General features: G+C 46.6%; 1 protein-coding gene across 1 annotated transcript in view; it reads right to left on the bottom strand.

Annotated features, from left to right (window-relative positions):
* Window positions 1–5,774: 5,774 nt before the first annotated feature.
* LOC139373054 (prostaglandin F2 receptor negative regulator-like) overlaps window positions 5,775–18,012 on the bottom strand; it is a 43,766-nt gene continuing 31,528 nt past the window's right edge. Inside the window, exons 10-11 of the mRNA XM_071113089.1 lie at window positions 8,387–8,692; window positions 5,775–8,296 (exon numbers count right to left, since the gene is read on the bottom strand). Of these exons, the coding sequence (XP_070969190.1) occupies window positions 8,133–8,296; window positions 8,387–8,692 (470 nt within the window). The 3' untranslated portion in view covers window positions 5,775–8,132. The remainder of the gene's footprint in view (window positions 8,297–8,386; window positions 8,693–18,012) is intronic.

Below are 18,012 nucleotides of genomic sequence, written 5' to 3'. Positions count from 1 at the left end.
TCTATATGACTTGGAAGTGTGTTTGTGCTCTGGAGGTCATGTGCACACTCCAGGGGTGCAACACCTTTTGGCAAAGATGCATGAAATTAAAACACTTTCAGGGGTAGGCTACATCATTCTCCAGTTAGCCCTGTACATTACATCCTACTTGATGTTTCATAGCCAGCGATGACAAAACAGCCCATGTTGTTGCTCGATTAGTTAAAAGTTCCCGTGGAACACCCTCATTCCCCCAAAGGGCTTAATCACTAAACCAAACATCCTTTTAATGACGTTTTAGTCATTTACCCGACACTCTTATCCAGAACGACTTATAGGATCAATTAGGGTTAAGTGCCATGCTCAAGGGCACATCAACAGATTCTTCACCTAGTTGGCTCAGGATTTTGAACCGTGACCTTTCAGTTGCTGGCCCAAAGCTCTTATCCGCTAGGCTACCTGCAGCCCAAATTGTCTGAATAACACACTGAGGACTGGACACTGTCATAATAATGTGGACTGTCACCGATGAAACCCCCAGAAGCACTCACTCCCTGAGTGACAGGCATGTAAATATATTATTAGGCTGCCCATTACCCTGATGTGGACCAGGGATGTGGCAGTCGTCTTCTGCAAAGAAACCATGAATGTGCATTTTTCATCCCTTAAATCACTGCTAGCGGTATAAAGAAGGCTACTTAATTAAAACATACTTTGAAGTATAGCATTTGCTCAAGTTTGACAATCCACAACATTTTAACCACTGCACTTAAGTAGGCTACATTTATTTTACATTATAGCAGAAGCTCTTATTCAGAGCAATTACAGTTAAGTGCCTTGCTCAAGGGCACATCAACATATTTGTCACCTGGTCATCTCAGGGATTTGAACCAGTAACCTTTCAGTTACTGGTCCACCACTCTTAACCACTAGGCTATCCCTATCTGCCAGATACTGGGTGACTTTCACGTGAGTAATTTTCTATTAAGGCATCTTTACTTTTACTCAAGTATGACAATTTGGTATTTTTTCCCGATTATCTCTTTGGAAATCTTCTTTCTTTGAGCTTTCTGTCCGTCAAGCATTGTATTTGCTTTATCTTAGTTTTCTCACCAGTCTTGTTGATTTTGCAACATTCTATTCTAAATTGCAGATAGCAACCCTAAACCTGGTTATGAGTTAATCTATGTAATGAAGGTCTGATGTAGTGTCTAGATAGACACTTGGTGGCAATGTTGCATTTCTAACAGTATAAAATACCGATGTCAAACCTTGAATGTCAAACCTTAAATCACTATGAAATGAGAACACTTTGAATGGGGCAGACAGGAAGCACAAACCACAAACAGGAAGATACTTTTTTTTAACTTAACAAGGTTATTCGGTTTAGGAAGCTAAATGTCTGTGGAATCGATAGAGATCTGTCTCTAAGGTGAAGAATAGGAGCCAGGTGTTAAAGGTTGCTCCAGTCCATAGAATTAGAATACTAGACTGTACATCAACCTTCTTATGATGGTCCAAAGGTCAGCCATGTTGGTGAGGGAGTTGGTCAACCATGGTTTGCCAGTGCTGTGATAAGATAGTGTAAAATAATGAATTTGAATAATTTATCTGCACTGTATGTTTATTAGCTAGCTAGCCAGCCAATTTTAGAGGAATGATTCCATAAATGTTTCAAATTAACTGCCAATATGCCAACAGTCCATTCAAACAATGCAGTCAATCCACAGACATACACTGTCTTAAATCAGTTGATGATAGAACTTAGAATTTTTTTTAAATGCAACAAGTACTAATATTGCATCATATAATAGAACTCACAGCTTTCCAAAAAAACACACCTGTTTAGATATATTTTTTATTTATACAGAAAATGTGTATAAAACCCCTATAAAATAAATGTCTAATTATATAACAATATTTTAGGTTGACAATTCTATTACACAACTTCTGATATCACATGCCTTACTTTTATTTTCCTGCATAAGTCAAATCAGGATTATGCCTCTACTGCCATTCAATCCAATTGGACTGGTTTGTTTTTCTCCCTGACCAATATGGCTGCAATTTTAACCCCATTCTGAAACTTTTATGACATAGCCCGTCTAGTAATTTAATAGGATCTCTATGCTCCAGTCACTCTCCAGCCCTAACAACTGATTCCAGATCAGAGCTGTTCATTTCAAGGCTATTGTCAAGGTAACAGGTCACGTCTCCACTGCAGACAATAGAAATAGAATACCTATGATCTTCTAGAATGGTAGACGATTATAGCTAGAATAGAGTGATTCTAATTGCTACATATATTTTCCAAACTCTGACAGGCAAAGAAAAAGATCAACCAAAAGGTCTGTCACAGAGCTCTAAAATGCCCAATTGTAACCATGGAGATACGAATATTTACATTCTACCCCAACCTTTGCCCTCAATGGCAGGAAGAGGAACGAGGAGGCCTATGGGAAAAGTGAAGGACGAGAAGAAGGAAAGAAAGAACAGAAAAGTTGATTCAACATGGGCTATATTGATTCTCAGTCTGGGAGAGGAAGAGAAAGGCTTTTGACCTGAATGAAGCCAGTCCAGAAGTCATTTCCTACACCGTTAGGAATCTTCTTTAGCCTCGTTTGTGTCACAGACCAGTTGATTCTGATAACTGATTGATTTTTAGAAGACACACAGCCTACAGTACAGTACTGTATTCTTAAGGACAAAGTTCTAAAATGTACAATTAGCTGGGCATTTTAGCCATTCATTTGACTTGTGTTAGCCAGAGGGACTTAACACAAGTTTATTTAAATAAGGAGCCTGAAACCCATCGTCAATACTAACATCCTAAATCCCTCTTCACAATGGCAGCGCTAGACTATAAGATTCTCCAGGATAAGCATTCCTAATGCATGCATGTGGTGAAACAGGAGACTGATGAGGTTGGAAAGAACTTTGTCCTCCCTCATTCTGTTCCTTAAGCCAGGCAGAGTAGTTCTACAAATGGTGGGGGGATTGAGTCAGGCAGAGTAGCTGTGTGTGTAACAGAGGCGGGACTGAGGGCGTCTTATTGTCTGGAGACATCTGATCTGTTCACTGACCTAAGGAACATAAAGCTAAGACTCAGCTGTTTTAACAGAGAGAAAGAGACTGCCGTAACCAGAGAGAGAGAGAGATCGAGGGATAGAGAGAGAGAGAGAATGGGACAAAGAGGGAGGGAGAAGGAGATTACATGAGTTACATATATATATCCTGATGTAAGTTCTTTACCCTTTAGGTCAACAAACAAAAACAGCCATTAGATTGCAGCACTGAATTTTTGAAAGCACATTCCTGGTAGGCATCCATCCACCATATTGCTTTCAATCACCCTGTGTTTTCAGACCAGAACACGAGGGAGAGCAGAGGAGACGAGAGGAAGCCACTTTAGGCTATTGAGATGCAGCCTTTAGGCTCTCGTCGGTCACAGCGTCAGATCAGTGGTTGTTGAGGAAAGGAGAAAAGCCAAGGTATCTATGACAGTGGAATGGAATACGACCACAGAGGCCCTGCTGTGTGTGTAGGATGTATGGGTATGGGGTTAATTCAATATTCGGCCATTCTTCACTGAGCCATCCTGAGCATCTAGGAGATGCAACACCACAATGCCAGCAGCTGTATGGCAATGCGAGGGAACCTGACCTAAATAGCCCCATGGGGCTAGCATGCATAACAATGGACTAACTCGGTTCTGGGGGCCCCCCCTGGGTGCACGTTTAGTTTTTTGACGTAGCACGACACAGCTGATTCAAATAACCAACTCATCAAGCTGGGAGGCCCCAGGACCGAGTTTTGGAATCCCTAGATTAGATGACCACAGGCAGGGACTTAATGTAGGCTGATTGAAGGCTAATAAAGTCTGTTCCGCGTTGGCAGAAGTCTCTGTGGCTCCGTCCTGTGTTTATTATAGTGTCTGTATGGCTGTGCTAAATCAACATGAGCAGAGCTAATAGGCATTACAATGTTAGTCACTCAGAAAGATGGCTGTGCCAGCATGGATGGACAAACAGGGTGATGCAGTCAGAGCTGATGGGATATGTGTTCTTTATTAAAGGTTAGAGGTCAGGGGTCAGGGCTACTTAGTGATTAGAAGCATATTGGTGGTTAGAAAGGGTCAGGTTTCAGTCCCCTCTAGAATGATACAACAGACAGAATAACTAAAGGGCTTCATGTAACTTCCCGCAGGCTGTGAGCATTCATAGAGCATACATAACAGCCGTATGAACGGATCTATAAACAGCCTTAGAAGCACACCTGCAGCCGTAGTGGCAGAGGTTAAAGAATTGCCATCAGTGAAGATGTATATGGATTATGGGAGGGAGATATTGAACAAAATGGCCATGTGACTGAAATCCAATCAAATTTCACATCCATGGGTGGTGTTTGTTTTATTGATTTCATTTCTATGAGCCAGGGCCTCCTGAGTGCTGTGACAGTGATGGGTGAGGACACCGGAAGTTGGCACAGGGGGACGGTCGCCCTGAAGAACACACACAGCCTTACAAGGACAAGGCATGCTCCAACCAACTCCCAGAGTATGACACTACTGGAGGTGTGTGTATAGTATTCTGTGTGTATAGTAGACAGAATATAACTGTGGATAGGGGGAAACTAAACATAGATGTAGGTTACGTGTGTGTGTGTGTGTGAAAGTGTGTTTGCAGGTGGTGGAGGCAGATCAGATATCACACCCCCAACTTGTTCTTTCCTCTATCTCCCCCCCAACCACACACCCTCCGACTGTAGACAGTTGCCATGGCGAGGCGTTGACGAGTCATCGCCACATTCCGGGGCATGGCTCTCCCCCCTGGACACTCTCCGCCTCTCAAGTTTCATATTTACTCTATGCGGTGTACTGTTGTGTGTACTCATGCAGTCCCCTCCCTACAGTTGCCTCCTGCTGCTGCGGAGCTAGAACAACCAACATACCGGAATCATTAACCTGCCTGTACGTCACGGGTGTCAAACTCATTCCATGGAGGGCCTAGTGTCTGCAGGTTTCGTTTTTTTCCTTCTAATTAAAGCCAGACAAGGTGAGGGTAGTTCCTTACTAATTAGTGACCTTATTTTCATCTATCAGGTACATTGGAGGAGAAAATAACCCGCAAACACTCAGCCCCTCGTTGGAATGAGTTTGACAAGGGATGTACATGGTTTCAGGAGGAGGATTGGATTTGACTTAAGCATATCACACAACTGACCATATTGATTCATTCTAGACGATGCATTCAGACCTACAGGGGTGTTTACCGAGTTAGCCGAGGGGCTAGGAGTCCATTTGGAGGACAGATGTGAAACAAAAGGCCACCCAGGTCTAGAGTTGTTGTAAACCAACCAACAGATCCCAGAGATGATATGTCTAATACAGGAACCACCATTGAGGATCAAACAAGGCCTTAAACGATCTGTGTCCAGACGAAACACACACACACTCATCACCAGAAGGGGCATGGAGGATACAGCACCAATATCTGGGTCAATTTTTTTAAAGCAAGGGTAAGATGGAGAGAAAGAGGGGAGAAGGTAGCGAGAGAAAGAGCCATTTAGGGAGTAAAGGAGAGCGAGGGATTAAGAAAAACAGGAGTGAAAAAGAGAGAGAACGTGATAGTGAAGGTGAGGAAAATAACTCACTGGAGGCTGACAGTTCTAAACATAACACTCATCTGCATTTGTAATTGAAGGAGAGAGAGAGAGGACACAGAAGCTGTTCCCTGAAGGACGACAAGAAATGGAGGGAAGGAAGGAGGGATACAACAAACCAGCTTCAGTCGTGGTACTGTTATAAAACATTTATTCTGGCAGAAATATTTGAAGTTTTTCAGAGGCCTGGAAGCAGAGGCGAATCATAAAAAACCCTGATTGATCGTTACCCAGAAAAACATCAGCACAGAATAAGATATTCATGTCAGATAAAAATCCATATTGGGCTTTACAATCATTTACAAAAAGACTTAGAAATCTATTTCAAATTACAAAAAATAAAATGACAGTAAGGATCTTTAAAAAGAACTTGCAGTGTTTTGTGTTGGCGGTTGTCCTATCGGTCTGTGGTTCTAGACTTTATGGAGGTTCTTCGAATAGATCTCGGGTCAGCTTCCCCAAGTCCAAACCTGAATTAAATAATTACGAGGTTGCACACAGAACAGACCTTAGGTCAGTGCTTAGGGACACCTTTCACCCACACAGTGGGACAGCTCGAGGCCTGATACCAATACTATAAATTGCATCTCTTTCCTTCAAGTACATGTCTGATCTCATACAGATGTATGGCAGCTGATAGCCAGGGTTCCACTACACATCTTTCACCAATCCAGTCATGTCAGATAAGGAAGGATGCAATTTCTAAGTATTTTAACAGGGCCCTGGTTTATTGATTGGCACACAGCAGCTCTTCTCCCATCGGGGGCGCTAGTGAGTTAAACCAGGTCAGATCCCAGAGCCAAAGCCCCAGTTGGTACCTGGCCAGAACCTAGATACAGCTGGTGCCTCTCACAAGATGTGCATTCACTCAGGGTTACATTGGCAGTGTGTATACAGGACAGTGTGTATACAGGACAGTGTGTGTGTAGGGTTGTATGTGCGTGTGCACGAGGAGTGTGATTTTATTTATAGATGTTGGGGTACATGGCAATGGATAAGAGGAGTGTGTGTTTAACTGTTGGTGTGCATGTCAGTATGTTGAGTGTTGACAGCATATAGAGTGTGTGTGTGTGTGTGTGTGTGTGTACAGACAGGGTAGCATTTCAGTGGTGGTAGTTGACATCAGGTACAGGACCATTCTAAAAAGGGCCTTCTGGGTCTAGGTTGGGGTAATTAGTAGAGGGTAGGGCTGGTCTTTGTCGCTGGGCAGAATACTGCTGGGCCAACCACTAACCCCAGGAACACACACAACAGCCCTGAGAGCCCCAGCCCCATACAAACACAGCATAGTCCTTTCTATGGACACAGCTATTGTACTCTACCAGAGACAGGGGAAGAAGACTCCCTAAGGGACTGGCCCCTACTAAACTGGGAGGTGACATGGAGGTTGCTTTCAGGAATGGGTTTATTGACATCTCTAATCCTTCTCCATTGCATTCCAGGGGTGTATCTCCATGCTCTGGCTTCCTCGTCCCGTCTTCTTCGCTTCATCTGCACTGATGTGAATGAAACAGGAAGGCTTCAACCATTATATTGCTTAGATCCATCCTGTGTTTATTGATCAGTGCAGATGAAGGAGAGGAGACGAGGAAGCCACGTTGGGACTTCTTCAGCTAGAGCCAGGCATTGGCTGGGAGAGTGTGTGGAGCACTGCAGGTTCCAGCTGGTTCCACGCATTAATCCAGTATGCTACCTATATAAACAATGTCTCCCTCTGACTGTGTCAGTCCATATCATACCACTCCTCAGTCACCACCACTAATCCACTCTCTTATTGGCCAGCTTGCTCCTCAACCTGCCCCATATAAACCCTAGGTCCAACATAACATCAATGTCCTTCACAGTGGGGGTAGCACCAGTGTCAGTGTAAGGGGTAACAGCAGGTGAGCTCTGGGTCCTTAAGTGTCTTTCACTTGCTCTAGAGGAGAGCCTCTGAGGTCATCAACGTGCACCAAGGAACCTGGCTAGTTGCTGTCGAGTCACTGAAATGTCATCACACCAGGATGACATCACACCAGGAACAGGGCAGGACAAAACGGGTAAAGCGGCTCTCTTTCCCAGCCTCAGGTGTGGCAAACAGCACAAATATGGTATACACACACACACCTCCATTTAAAAGCAGTCTCATTTCAAAAACTAGTGATGAGGACAAACGTAGACAAAGTCCACTAAGGTAGGAATATTCCAGGGCTGTTTTGTGCAATTACCTAACATCAATACGTTCACATAGGCAGACTAGATATCCTGCACTCTTCTTTAGCAGTTGATTCAGTTCAGTGTTTTTTCCCCTCTACAGCTCCACAGTAAATGTCCTATTGTCTCTCCTCCTCCTCTCCCGTTGGTGCGCTTAAAAGCTCCACGGAGCGCACCCGAAGGGCTGTGATTGGTCAATTGTCTGCCGTTGCCGTGGTAATGTGCCGGCGCGGTAACGTGCGCGTGCTGGTAGTTCATCAGCTGGAGAAGCGGTGGTCGCTCCAGCGGGCCTGTGCTAGTCAATCCATCTCCAGGTCCATGAGTTTGTTGCGTGAGCGGGGGGTGTGTGTGGTGTTGCGGCAGCAGCAGTGGGCACAGATGAAACCCAGGAGGAGAGAGAAGAGCCCCACGGACACAGAGGCTACAGAACCGTACAGCAGAGGCAGCTTCAGAGAGTCCCACACTGGAGGGAGACAGACAGACCGAAAGAGAGAGAAAGTGTTAGTTATTGTACACACACACACACACAGTGCCCCCCCCCATCCTTACTCACTGGGGAATCGTACAGTGAGGAACACCCTGGTAGAGGTGAGTTCTGCCCCGTGTGTCCAGGCCCCTGTGGAGGCAGACAGGTACCAGGGCGTGGCCTGGCAGTGGTACTCCCCGCTGTCGCTGTCCTGGGTGGCGTGGATGTTCAGGGCGTAAGTGTGTGTGTCTGTGCGCTCCAGGGACACGTCACTGCTGGCGTTGCGCGCCTCCTTCTTGACCAGACCGAAGCGGTCCACGCTGGCCAGTAGGGTGCCTTTGTTCCCCCCTCTCAGCCGCGTGAGGTACCAACGTACCTCGTAGGACAGGTCATCTGAGGGAGGAAGAGGAGAGAATTCTATTAAAACCACTTCATTGGGTTTATTTAATATAGCTAACATCAGCAGATTGAAACTGTGGATGTAGGGACAGGAAGAGGGGAGACAGAGCGACAGGGAGAGACATGGAGGGGAGACTAGCCAGAGCGACGGGGAGAGACATGGAGGGGAGACTGGCCAGAGCGACAGGGAGAGACATGGAGGGGAGACTGGCCAGAGCGACAGGGAGAGACATGGAGGGAAGACTGGCCAGAGCGACATGGAGGGGAGACTGGCCAGAGCGACAGGGAGAGACATGGAGGGGAGACTGGCCAGAGCGACAGGGAGAGACATGGAGGGGAGACTGGCCAGAGCGACAGGGAGAGACATGGAGGGAAGACTGGCCAGAGCGACATGGAGGGGAGACTGGCCAGAGCGACAGGGAGAGACATGGAGGGGAGACTGGCTAGAGAGAGAAGAGAGGGGGAAGGGACTGGATGGAGACACAGAAGTGGAAGGGGGAGGAGAAAATGTAAAGTATTTTAGAGAAATCCTTCCCATGTGGTTGAGGCCAAAGGTTTTATCAGTCTATCGCTGAACCTACAGTTAGTTTCGGGTGTTGCCACCGTGTCAATGTTGCTCTGTGATGGGAATTCATGGATCTGAAGAAAACTCTACATGTAGACATGCTATCACTGAGAGAACATAGAACACAGTACACATCTTCCATATGGATACATCTGTTTCTCTATCCATGTATTCATATATCTATGTTTCTGTGCTAGGGGCTCTTAGCAAAGGTCTAGAGGAGCAGCTATAACAGGTCATTAATGTGTCTAAAAGGCTCTATCATTACTGTCCCACCCACACACAGATTACACATCAATACTATGTGTGTGTCTCTACAGCCACCTTTAGATAACATCTCACAGAAAGAGACAAAGAGGAAAATAAAGAATGATGTTCTAGAGAAGAGGAAGAAAAAAAGAGAACAAGAAAAGGAGGGGAAGAGAGGGGGAGCAATGAGAGGGGGAGCAATGAGAGGGGGAGCAATGAGAGGGGGAGCAACGAGAGGGGGAGCAACGAGAGGGGGAGCAACGAGAGGGGGAGCAACGAGAGGGGGAGCAACGAGAGGGGGAGCAACGAGAGGGGGAGGGAAGAGAGGGGGAGCAACGAGAGGGGGAGCAACGAGAGGGGGAGCAACGAGAGGGGGAGCAACGAGAGGGGGAGCAACGAGAGGGGGAGCAACGAGAGGGGGAGCAACGAGAGGGGGAGCAACGAGAGGGGGAGCAACGAGAGGGGGAGCAACGAGAGGGGGAGCAACGAGAGGGGGAGCAACGAGAGGGGGAGCAACGAGAGGGGGAGCAACGAGAGGGGGAGCAACGAGAGGGGGAGCAACGAGAGGGGGAGCAACGAGAGGGGGAGCAACGAGAGGGGGAGCAACGAGAGGGGGAGCAACGAGAGGGGAAGCAACGAGAGGGGGAGCAACGAGAGGGGGAGCAATGAGAGGGGGAGGGAAGAGAGGGGGAGCAATGAGAGGGGGAGGGAAGAGAGGGGGAGCAACGAGAGGGGGAGCAATGAGAGGGGGAGCAATGAGAGGGGGAGCAACGAGAGGGGGAGCAATGAGAGGGGGAGCAATGAGAGGGGGAGCAACGAGAGGGGGAGCAATGAGAGGGGGAGCAATGAGAGGGGGAGCAACGAGAGGGGGAGGGAAGAGAGGGGGAGGGAAGAGAGGGGGAGCAACGAGAGGGGGAGGGAAGAGAGGGGGAGCAACGAGAGGGGGAGGGAAGAGAGGGGGAGGAAAGAGAGGGGGAGCAACGAGAGGGGGAGCAACGAGAGGGGGAGCAACGAGAGGGGGAGCAACGAGAGGGGGAGCAACGAGAGGGGGAGCAACGAGAGGGGGAGCAACGAGAGGGGGAGCAACGAGAGGGGGAGCAACGAGAGGGGGAGCAACGAGAGGGGGAGCAACGAGAGGGGGAGCAACGAGAGGGGGAGCAACGAGAGGGGGAGCAACGAGAGGGGGAGCAACGAGAGGGGGAGCAACGAGAGGGGGAGCAACGAGAGGGGGAGCAACGAGAGGGGGAGCAACGAGAGGGGGAGCAATGAGAGGGGGAGCAACGAGAGGGGGAGCAACGAGAGGGGGAGCAATGAGAGGGGGAGGGAAGAGAGGGGGAGCAACGAGAGGGGGAGCAATGAGAGGGGGAGCAATGAGAGGGGGAGCAACGAGAGGGGGAGCAACGAGAGGGGGAGCAACGAGAGGGGGAGCAACGAGAGGGGGAGCAATGAGAGGGGGAGCAATGAGAGGGGGAGCAACGAGAGGGGGAGCAACGAGAGGGGGAGGGAAGAGAGGGGGAGCAACGAGAGGGGGAGGGAAGAGAGGGGGAGCAACGAGAGGGGGAGGGAAGAGAGGGGGAGGAAAGAGAGGGGGAGCAACGAGAGGGGGAAGAGAGAGGGAGCAACGAGAGGGGGAAGAGAGAGGGAGCAACGAGAGGGGGAAGACAGTGACCCAGAATGTGGTATGACTTCTTCAGTCAGATTTGATATCCTGTCCAGCAGCCTCTAATTACTGGACATCTTAACCACCAATACAGAGTTCGCCACTGGAGAGTTGGAAGTAAAAATAAATAAATTAGGTACTATGGGGTGAATCCTAACTTTAAGTAACATTTTCACTTCGTATTCAATTGACAATGTGTGACTGAATATTTGTCCATTAAAAATGCTAATACAAGGCCTACTTTGTGAAAAATATAAAGATGCTGATGGTAATGATGATGAATAAGATGGGGAAAGACAACTATATTTATAGAGATGAAACGGAGGGCACAGCGACCCCTCGTTTCCACAACCTCGGTGTCCGGATTCAAGAGGTGACTGACTGGATGTGACACGAGCCTAAACGTAGACAACCGCTGGACTAACGGACCAATCAGGCCGATTCCTGCAGACCTAATTGAGGACTGGTCAGTGGACATTAGTCTTAAAGGGATAGTTTGGTAGCTGGGCTGTTGTCAGTCTTAACCCTTTTCACTCCTAGAATTTGGACTAGATGGATAGGGCCAAATTGAATTTTTTTTAACAGAACAAATATGAAAAATAAAAGTTTTGAGAATGACAAACATTAATTTCCACAAGGTTTGTTGCTTCAGTGTCTTTAGATATTTTTGCCAGATGTTACTATGGAATACTGAAGTATGAAATGCTTGTAATTATAAGTGTCAAAGGCTTTTATTGACAATTACATGAAGTTGATGCAAAGAGTCAATAGTTGCAGTGTTGACCCTTCTTTTCCAAGACCTCTGCAATCCACCCTGGCATGCTGTCAATTAACTTCTGGGCCACATCCTGACTGGCAGCCCATTCTTGCATAATCAATGCTTGGAGTTTGTCAGAATTTGTGGGTTTTTGTTTGTCCACCTGCCTCTTGAGGATTGACCACAAGTTCTCAATGGGATTAAGGTCTGGGGAGTTTCCTGGCCATGGACCCAAAATATCAATGTTTTGTCCCCCGAGCCACTTAGTTTTTTTTGCCTTATGGCAAGGTGCTCCATCATGCTGGAAAAGGCATTGTTCGTCACCAAAACTGTTCCTGGATGGTTGGGAGAAGTTGCTCTCGGAGGATAAGTTGGTACCATTCTTTATTCATGGCTGTGTTCTTGAGCAAAATTGTGAGTGAGCCCACTCCCTTGGCTGAGAAGCAACCCCACACATGAATGGTCTCAGGATGCTTTACTGTTGGCATGACACAGGACTGATGGTAGCGCTCACCTTGTCTTCTCCGGACAAGCTTTTTTCCAGATGCCCCAAACAATCGGAAAGGGGATTCAGAGAAAATGACTTTACCCCAGTCCTCAGCAGTCCAATCCCTGTACCTTTTGCAGAATATCAGTCTGTCCCTGATGTTTTTCCTGGAGAGAAGTGGATCTTTGCTGCCCTTCTTGACACCAGGCCATCCTCAAAGTCTTCGCCTCACTGTACGTGCAGATGCACTCACACCTGCCTGCTGCCATTCCTGAGCAAGCTCTGTACTGGTGGTGCCCCGATCCCGCAGCTGAATCAACTTTAGGAGAAGGTCCTGGCGCTTGCTGGACTTTTTTGGGCGCCCTGAAGCCTTCTTCACAGTAATTGAACCGCTCTCCTTGAAGTTCTTGATGATCCTATAAAATGGTTGATTTAGGTGCAATCTTACCGGCAGCAATATCCTTGCCTGTGAAGCACTTTTTGTGCAAAGCAATGATAACGGCACGTGTTTGACAGAGGAAGAACAATGATTCCAAGCACCACCCTCCTTTTGAAGCTTCCAGTTATTCGAACTCAATCAGCATGACAGACTGATCTCCAGCCCTGTCCTCGTCAACACTCACACCTGTCTTAACGAGAGAATCACTGACATGATGTCAGGTGGTCCTTTTGTGGCAGGGCTGAAATGCAGTAGAAATGTTTTTGGGGGATTCATTTCATTTGCATGGCAAAGAGGGACTTTGCAATTAATTGCAATTCATCTGATCACTCTTCATAACATTCTGGAGTATATGCAAATTGCCATCATACAAACTGAGGCAGCAGACTTTGTGAAAATTAATATTTGTGTCATTCTCAAAACTTTTGGCCACGACTGTACACTTCATTTTTATGTGCATTTTACATTTACAGTACTTTTTGCAGCATTTCTCATAACGAAAATCTAAAAATACTCTGGATACATTCAGTAACATAGAAAATGGTTACTTAAATGGGAAGAGGTCCATGATAAGGCGTTGCTCTGCCTTCTTGACATCTCAGTCGAGGGAAAGTGTCAGTAACATGCATGTCAATCAAAAAACGGCCCATTATAAAGCTCAACGTGGTTCAGGTGTGCATCGTTTGAAAGGCCGTTCTATTGCCAACATTAGTAGTTATAAAATACAGTCCTACATTAAATACATTTTAAAATGTGAAGTACACATTATGACATCAAACCGGTATTATAATCCTTAAACGTCTCATCTTTCAGAATACACTGACTCCTCTAGATTTACAGCATTCCCGTCGCTCAGATTACAAACTAAATTACTAAAGTAGCCAAAATCATCCGCGACGAGTTACAGGTGATGAGACTAGTATTTGTAAAAAGTAGTAGTGGTAGTACGTTGCTAGGTAACAATGTAAACAATGCCACTTTATATGAACGGGACCATGTGCATGTTGTCTCATATCATGGGCAGGAGAGGCTCTAACAATGGGAACTCTAAACCACCCGTTGTAGAAACCTGTTCAGAACGTCTGCCAGTTGAAACTCATACAACGCTGTAAAGCAGACAGCTTGAGCTCTGACGTCATATACAACATCTTACCGTACAGCCCCTGCATTCCAATTGAGGTGCTCATTAATGACCAAATCTGCCATTTTCAACCAGTATATGGGATGACAGGGGCTGTGAGTGTAAAGGGTTAATAGTTTGGTAGCTGGGCCTTTTATATTGAATAGTAAGCAGAGCGTTTCTATGAAGCCACTTAGGAGATCCTTTCAGATGGGAACTAAGTTATAAAGCTTCATAAAGCCACCGTTTGCCTCCTTTGACATTGAATACAATTATAACAAAGGACAGGAAGAGAGAACATGAAGATATTGAAATAACAACATCCCTGGAGTTGTATGAACACCCATTACACTATCCAAATAGAAGATATCTAAAGAGGAATTAAGGTGACCCACCACACCTTAGAGAAACAAAAAGAAGAGGAACCTGCCAAGACCCCCTGTACCAGGCCCTGCAGATAACATTCTCTCACGCACATGCACACATGCCTGCGAGCACACACACATCGTCACATTGCCTCAGATTGGTCCCAGCTGTTTCAGTGGACTGTAATTCCTTGAATATACTGCTCTCTGAACCGCACGCGTAGCAACAATAACCAAGACGGCAAAACAATTACATTATCATCACCAGTGTTCCCATTAACAAGCTTGATCCCCACCACAACACAATGCTGTAAAATTCCTTCCACTGGCCCTTTTACCCCCCCCCCCCCCCCCCTCCACCTCCTCTATCCTACCCCCCACCTCCTCTATCCTACCCCCCACCTCCTCTATCCTACCCCCCACCTCCTCTATCCTACCCTCCTCTATCCTACCCCCCACCTCCTCTATCCTACCCTCCTCTATCCTCTATCCTACCCCCCACCTCCTCTATCCTACCCCCCACCTCCTCTATCCTACCCCCCACCTCCTCTATCCTACCCCCCACCTCCTCTATCCTACCCCCCACCTCCTCTATCCTACCCCCCACCTCCTCTATCCTACCCCCCACCTCCTCTATCCTACCCCCCACCTCCTCTATCCTACCCCCCACCTCCTCTATCCTACCCCCCACCTCCTCTATCCTACCCCCCACCTCCTCTATCCTACCCCCCACCTCCTCTATCCTACCCCCCACCTCCTCTATCCTACCCCCCACCTCCTCTATCCTACCCCCCACCTCCTCTATCCTACCCCCCACCTCCTCTATCCTACCCCCCACCTCCTCTATCCTACCCCCCACCTCCTCTATCCTACCCTCCACCTCCTCTATCCTACCCTCCACCTCCTCTATCCTACCCTCCACCTCCTCTATCCTCCACCATCCTCCCCTCCATCTCATCAACACCAGGATCCGCCAAGGAGAAATAAAAGTAGATTGTCTTCACATTGAAATGAACTGAATAAAATACATTTGATTGGTTCATTCCATGTATTGATCCCCAGAGGGGGGAGTTAGTTAGTTTTGCCAGCAGCAGCAGAAGGTAAAGACCAATAGTGGTAGACACTACAGGCATCCAGAACACAGAAATCAACAGGGATACTGCCACTGATGTCTGATAGAACAAAGTCTATTACATGTGGGCCATAAAGCGCTGCTACAACACAGCACACAGGAATACTAAACACTGCATGGACCTCGTAGAATCACAATAAGCAGAACGGCCATTCCAATTATGAGCAACGGGCCATGACCGACGGGCGGCGGCCATTTTGGGTGTCTCATTTGGAATTGACGCTAACAAGTCATGACGTCGCGTAAATTCTATTGTGTCGCCAATATTTGGGTGGAATGTGGAAAATGTAGTATTTCTTAGCGTTATGGGCTGATCTAAAGAGACATATCGTGCAGTAGGGTGCCATTTGACACACAACTCATGTCTGTTCTGTTGTTACCCCTTCTATTTCTATGCTCAAGCAGTCCTCCCCTTTATTACCAGAAGGACTTAATGGCCTGAGTGAGAGCCTTTCTCTTTCCCTGCACCAGTGAGTTAGACCGTTCTCTCTTCACCAGTCCTTTAGGAGGTCTCTCCAGTCTCCTCTTCTCCCTGTGAGGGGGTAATGGACCATGGAATAGAACTATTAATTACTGGCTGTAGAGGAGAAGAGAACAGGGTTGGCAGGCTAGTTTGAATCTGTGGGGCAGGCTAGGAGAGGAGACTAGACAGACTCAGTGAACTACTCTAGTCGTAAAGGATGGTTCAATCCTAGTCAGACGTTTACATGCTTCTTTAGTGGGTTTACATTTTTTTTAAATATTTAACTAGGCAAGTCAGTGAACAAATTCTTATTTACAATGACGGTCTACCCCGGCCAAACCCGGACGACGCTGGGGAAATTGTGCGCTTCTCAATGGGACTACCAATCACGGCCGGATGTGATGCGGTACTGGGCCGAGTCCATATTCCACTCCATTCAAAGAAAATTATAACCAATAAACAATGTTATGTTCCATCTTTCTCTTGATCTTAATTTAAACCTCCTGTTGTCCTTTTTATGTTATGCCCTCTCATGGCAGCAACTGGCACAAGCAGGGACAAAGTCTTCAGTGTCTCCCCTAAGGAAACAGACTCCGTACTCTGGGTACAGAGACACGACAGCATGAGAAAAACAGCTGTTGCTTGTCAGCTTCAACTGATGCCAAAAAAAAAAAACATAACTCTGCTCTTTGATGACATCCTCGTGTCCCAAACACTCACACACTTCTATACATTTCCTGGGCATTCTATACATTTCCTGGGCATTCTATACATTTGCTGTGCATTCCTTACGTTGTGAACATCTGACGTCTCCCGTTAGTCTTGGTCAGCAGGCATCAACACGCCAGGCCAACAGCTAGCTAGCTTTCTCAACAGCATCAGTTCACAAGTGCAACATTCCCACCAACAGAATGTCGGTCTCACACAATCACCACACCGGCTGCGTCCTAATGATCTAATATATATGTATTTCCTTGACGTCCACTAATCTGAAAGGACATGATGATAGACCAATATATATATTTTTTTAATCCATCTGTCCATTTATATCATCTAGGAAAGGAAACAAGGAAAGGTGGCTGTTTGTCATCTTGTGGTCTCTCTGTGACGCAAGGTCTTGTGGGTAGGTCCATTACAGTGCTGCATAGGAATGTGATTCTCCTGCTCAGGCTTGTTCCTGCACTGTACATGTATATAGAGTATCACTGTGGATTACTCAACACTTACACCCAACCATCAGTCCTGTCAGGTACTATCCAGTCCCTCTCCTTTCTATAGAGCAGTGGTTCCCAAACGTTTTATAGTCCCGCACCCCTTCAAACATTCAACGCCAGCTGCGTACCCCCTCTAGCACCAGGGTCAGCTGTACCCCCCTCTAGCACCAGGGTCAGCTGTACCCCCCTCTAGCACCAGGGTCAGCTGTACCCCCCTCTAGCACCAGGGTCAGCTGTACCCCCCTCTAGCACCAGGGTCAGCACACTGGTTTTTGCCATCATTGGAAGCCTGCCACACACACACACTATACGATACATTTATTAAACATAAGACTGAATGTGAGTATTTGTCACAACCCGGCTCATGGGACGTGACAAAGAGCTCTTTTAGAACCAGAGCACAAATAAAAATATTCAATCTTTTGCTCATTTTTTACAATGTAGAAAATAGTAAAAATAAAGAAAAATCCTTGAACAAGTAAAAGGTTCTGAAACTTTTGACCGGTAGTAAGTAAGTAAATAAACACACACACACACACACACACACACACACAATCTCGTTTAAGGGTTTTTCTTTATTTGTACTATTCTGATCAATTTGATGTTATTTTAAACGGACAAAAAAAAAAGACTTTTCTTTCAAAAACAAGGACATTTCTAAGTGACCCCAAACTTTTGATCGATAGTGCTAACATAATTGCAAAAGGGTTTTCTAATGATCAATTAGCCTTTTAAAATTATAAACTTGGATTAGCTAACACAACGTGCCATTGGAACACAGGGGTGATGGTTGCTGATAATGGGCCACTGTACGCCTTTGTAGATATTCCATAAAAAAAGCTGCCGTTTCCAGCTACAATAGT

Source organism: Oncorhynchus clarkii, chromosome 18, assembly GCF_045791955.1.
Source record: "Oncorhynchus clarkii lewisi isolate Uvic-CL-2024 chromosome 18, UVic_Ocla_1.0, whole genome shotgun sequence".
NCBI classification, from domain to species: Eukaryota; Metazoa; Chordata; class Actinopteri; order Salmoniformes; family Salmonidae; genus Oncorhynchus; species Oncorhynchus clarkii.
The sequence above is the reverse complement of the archived record's forward strand: the minus strand, read 5'-3'. Positions and strand labels throughout refer to the sequence as shown.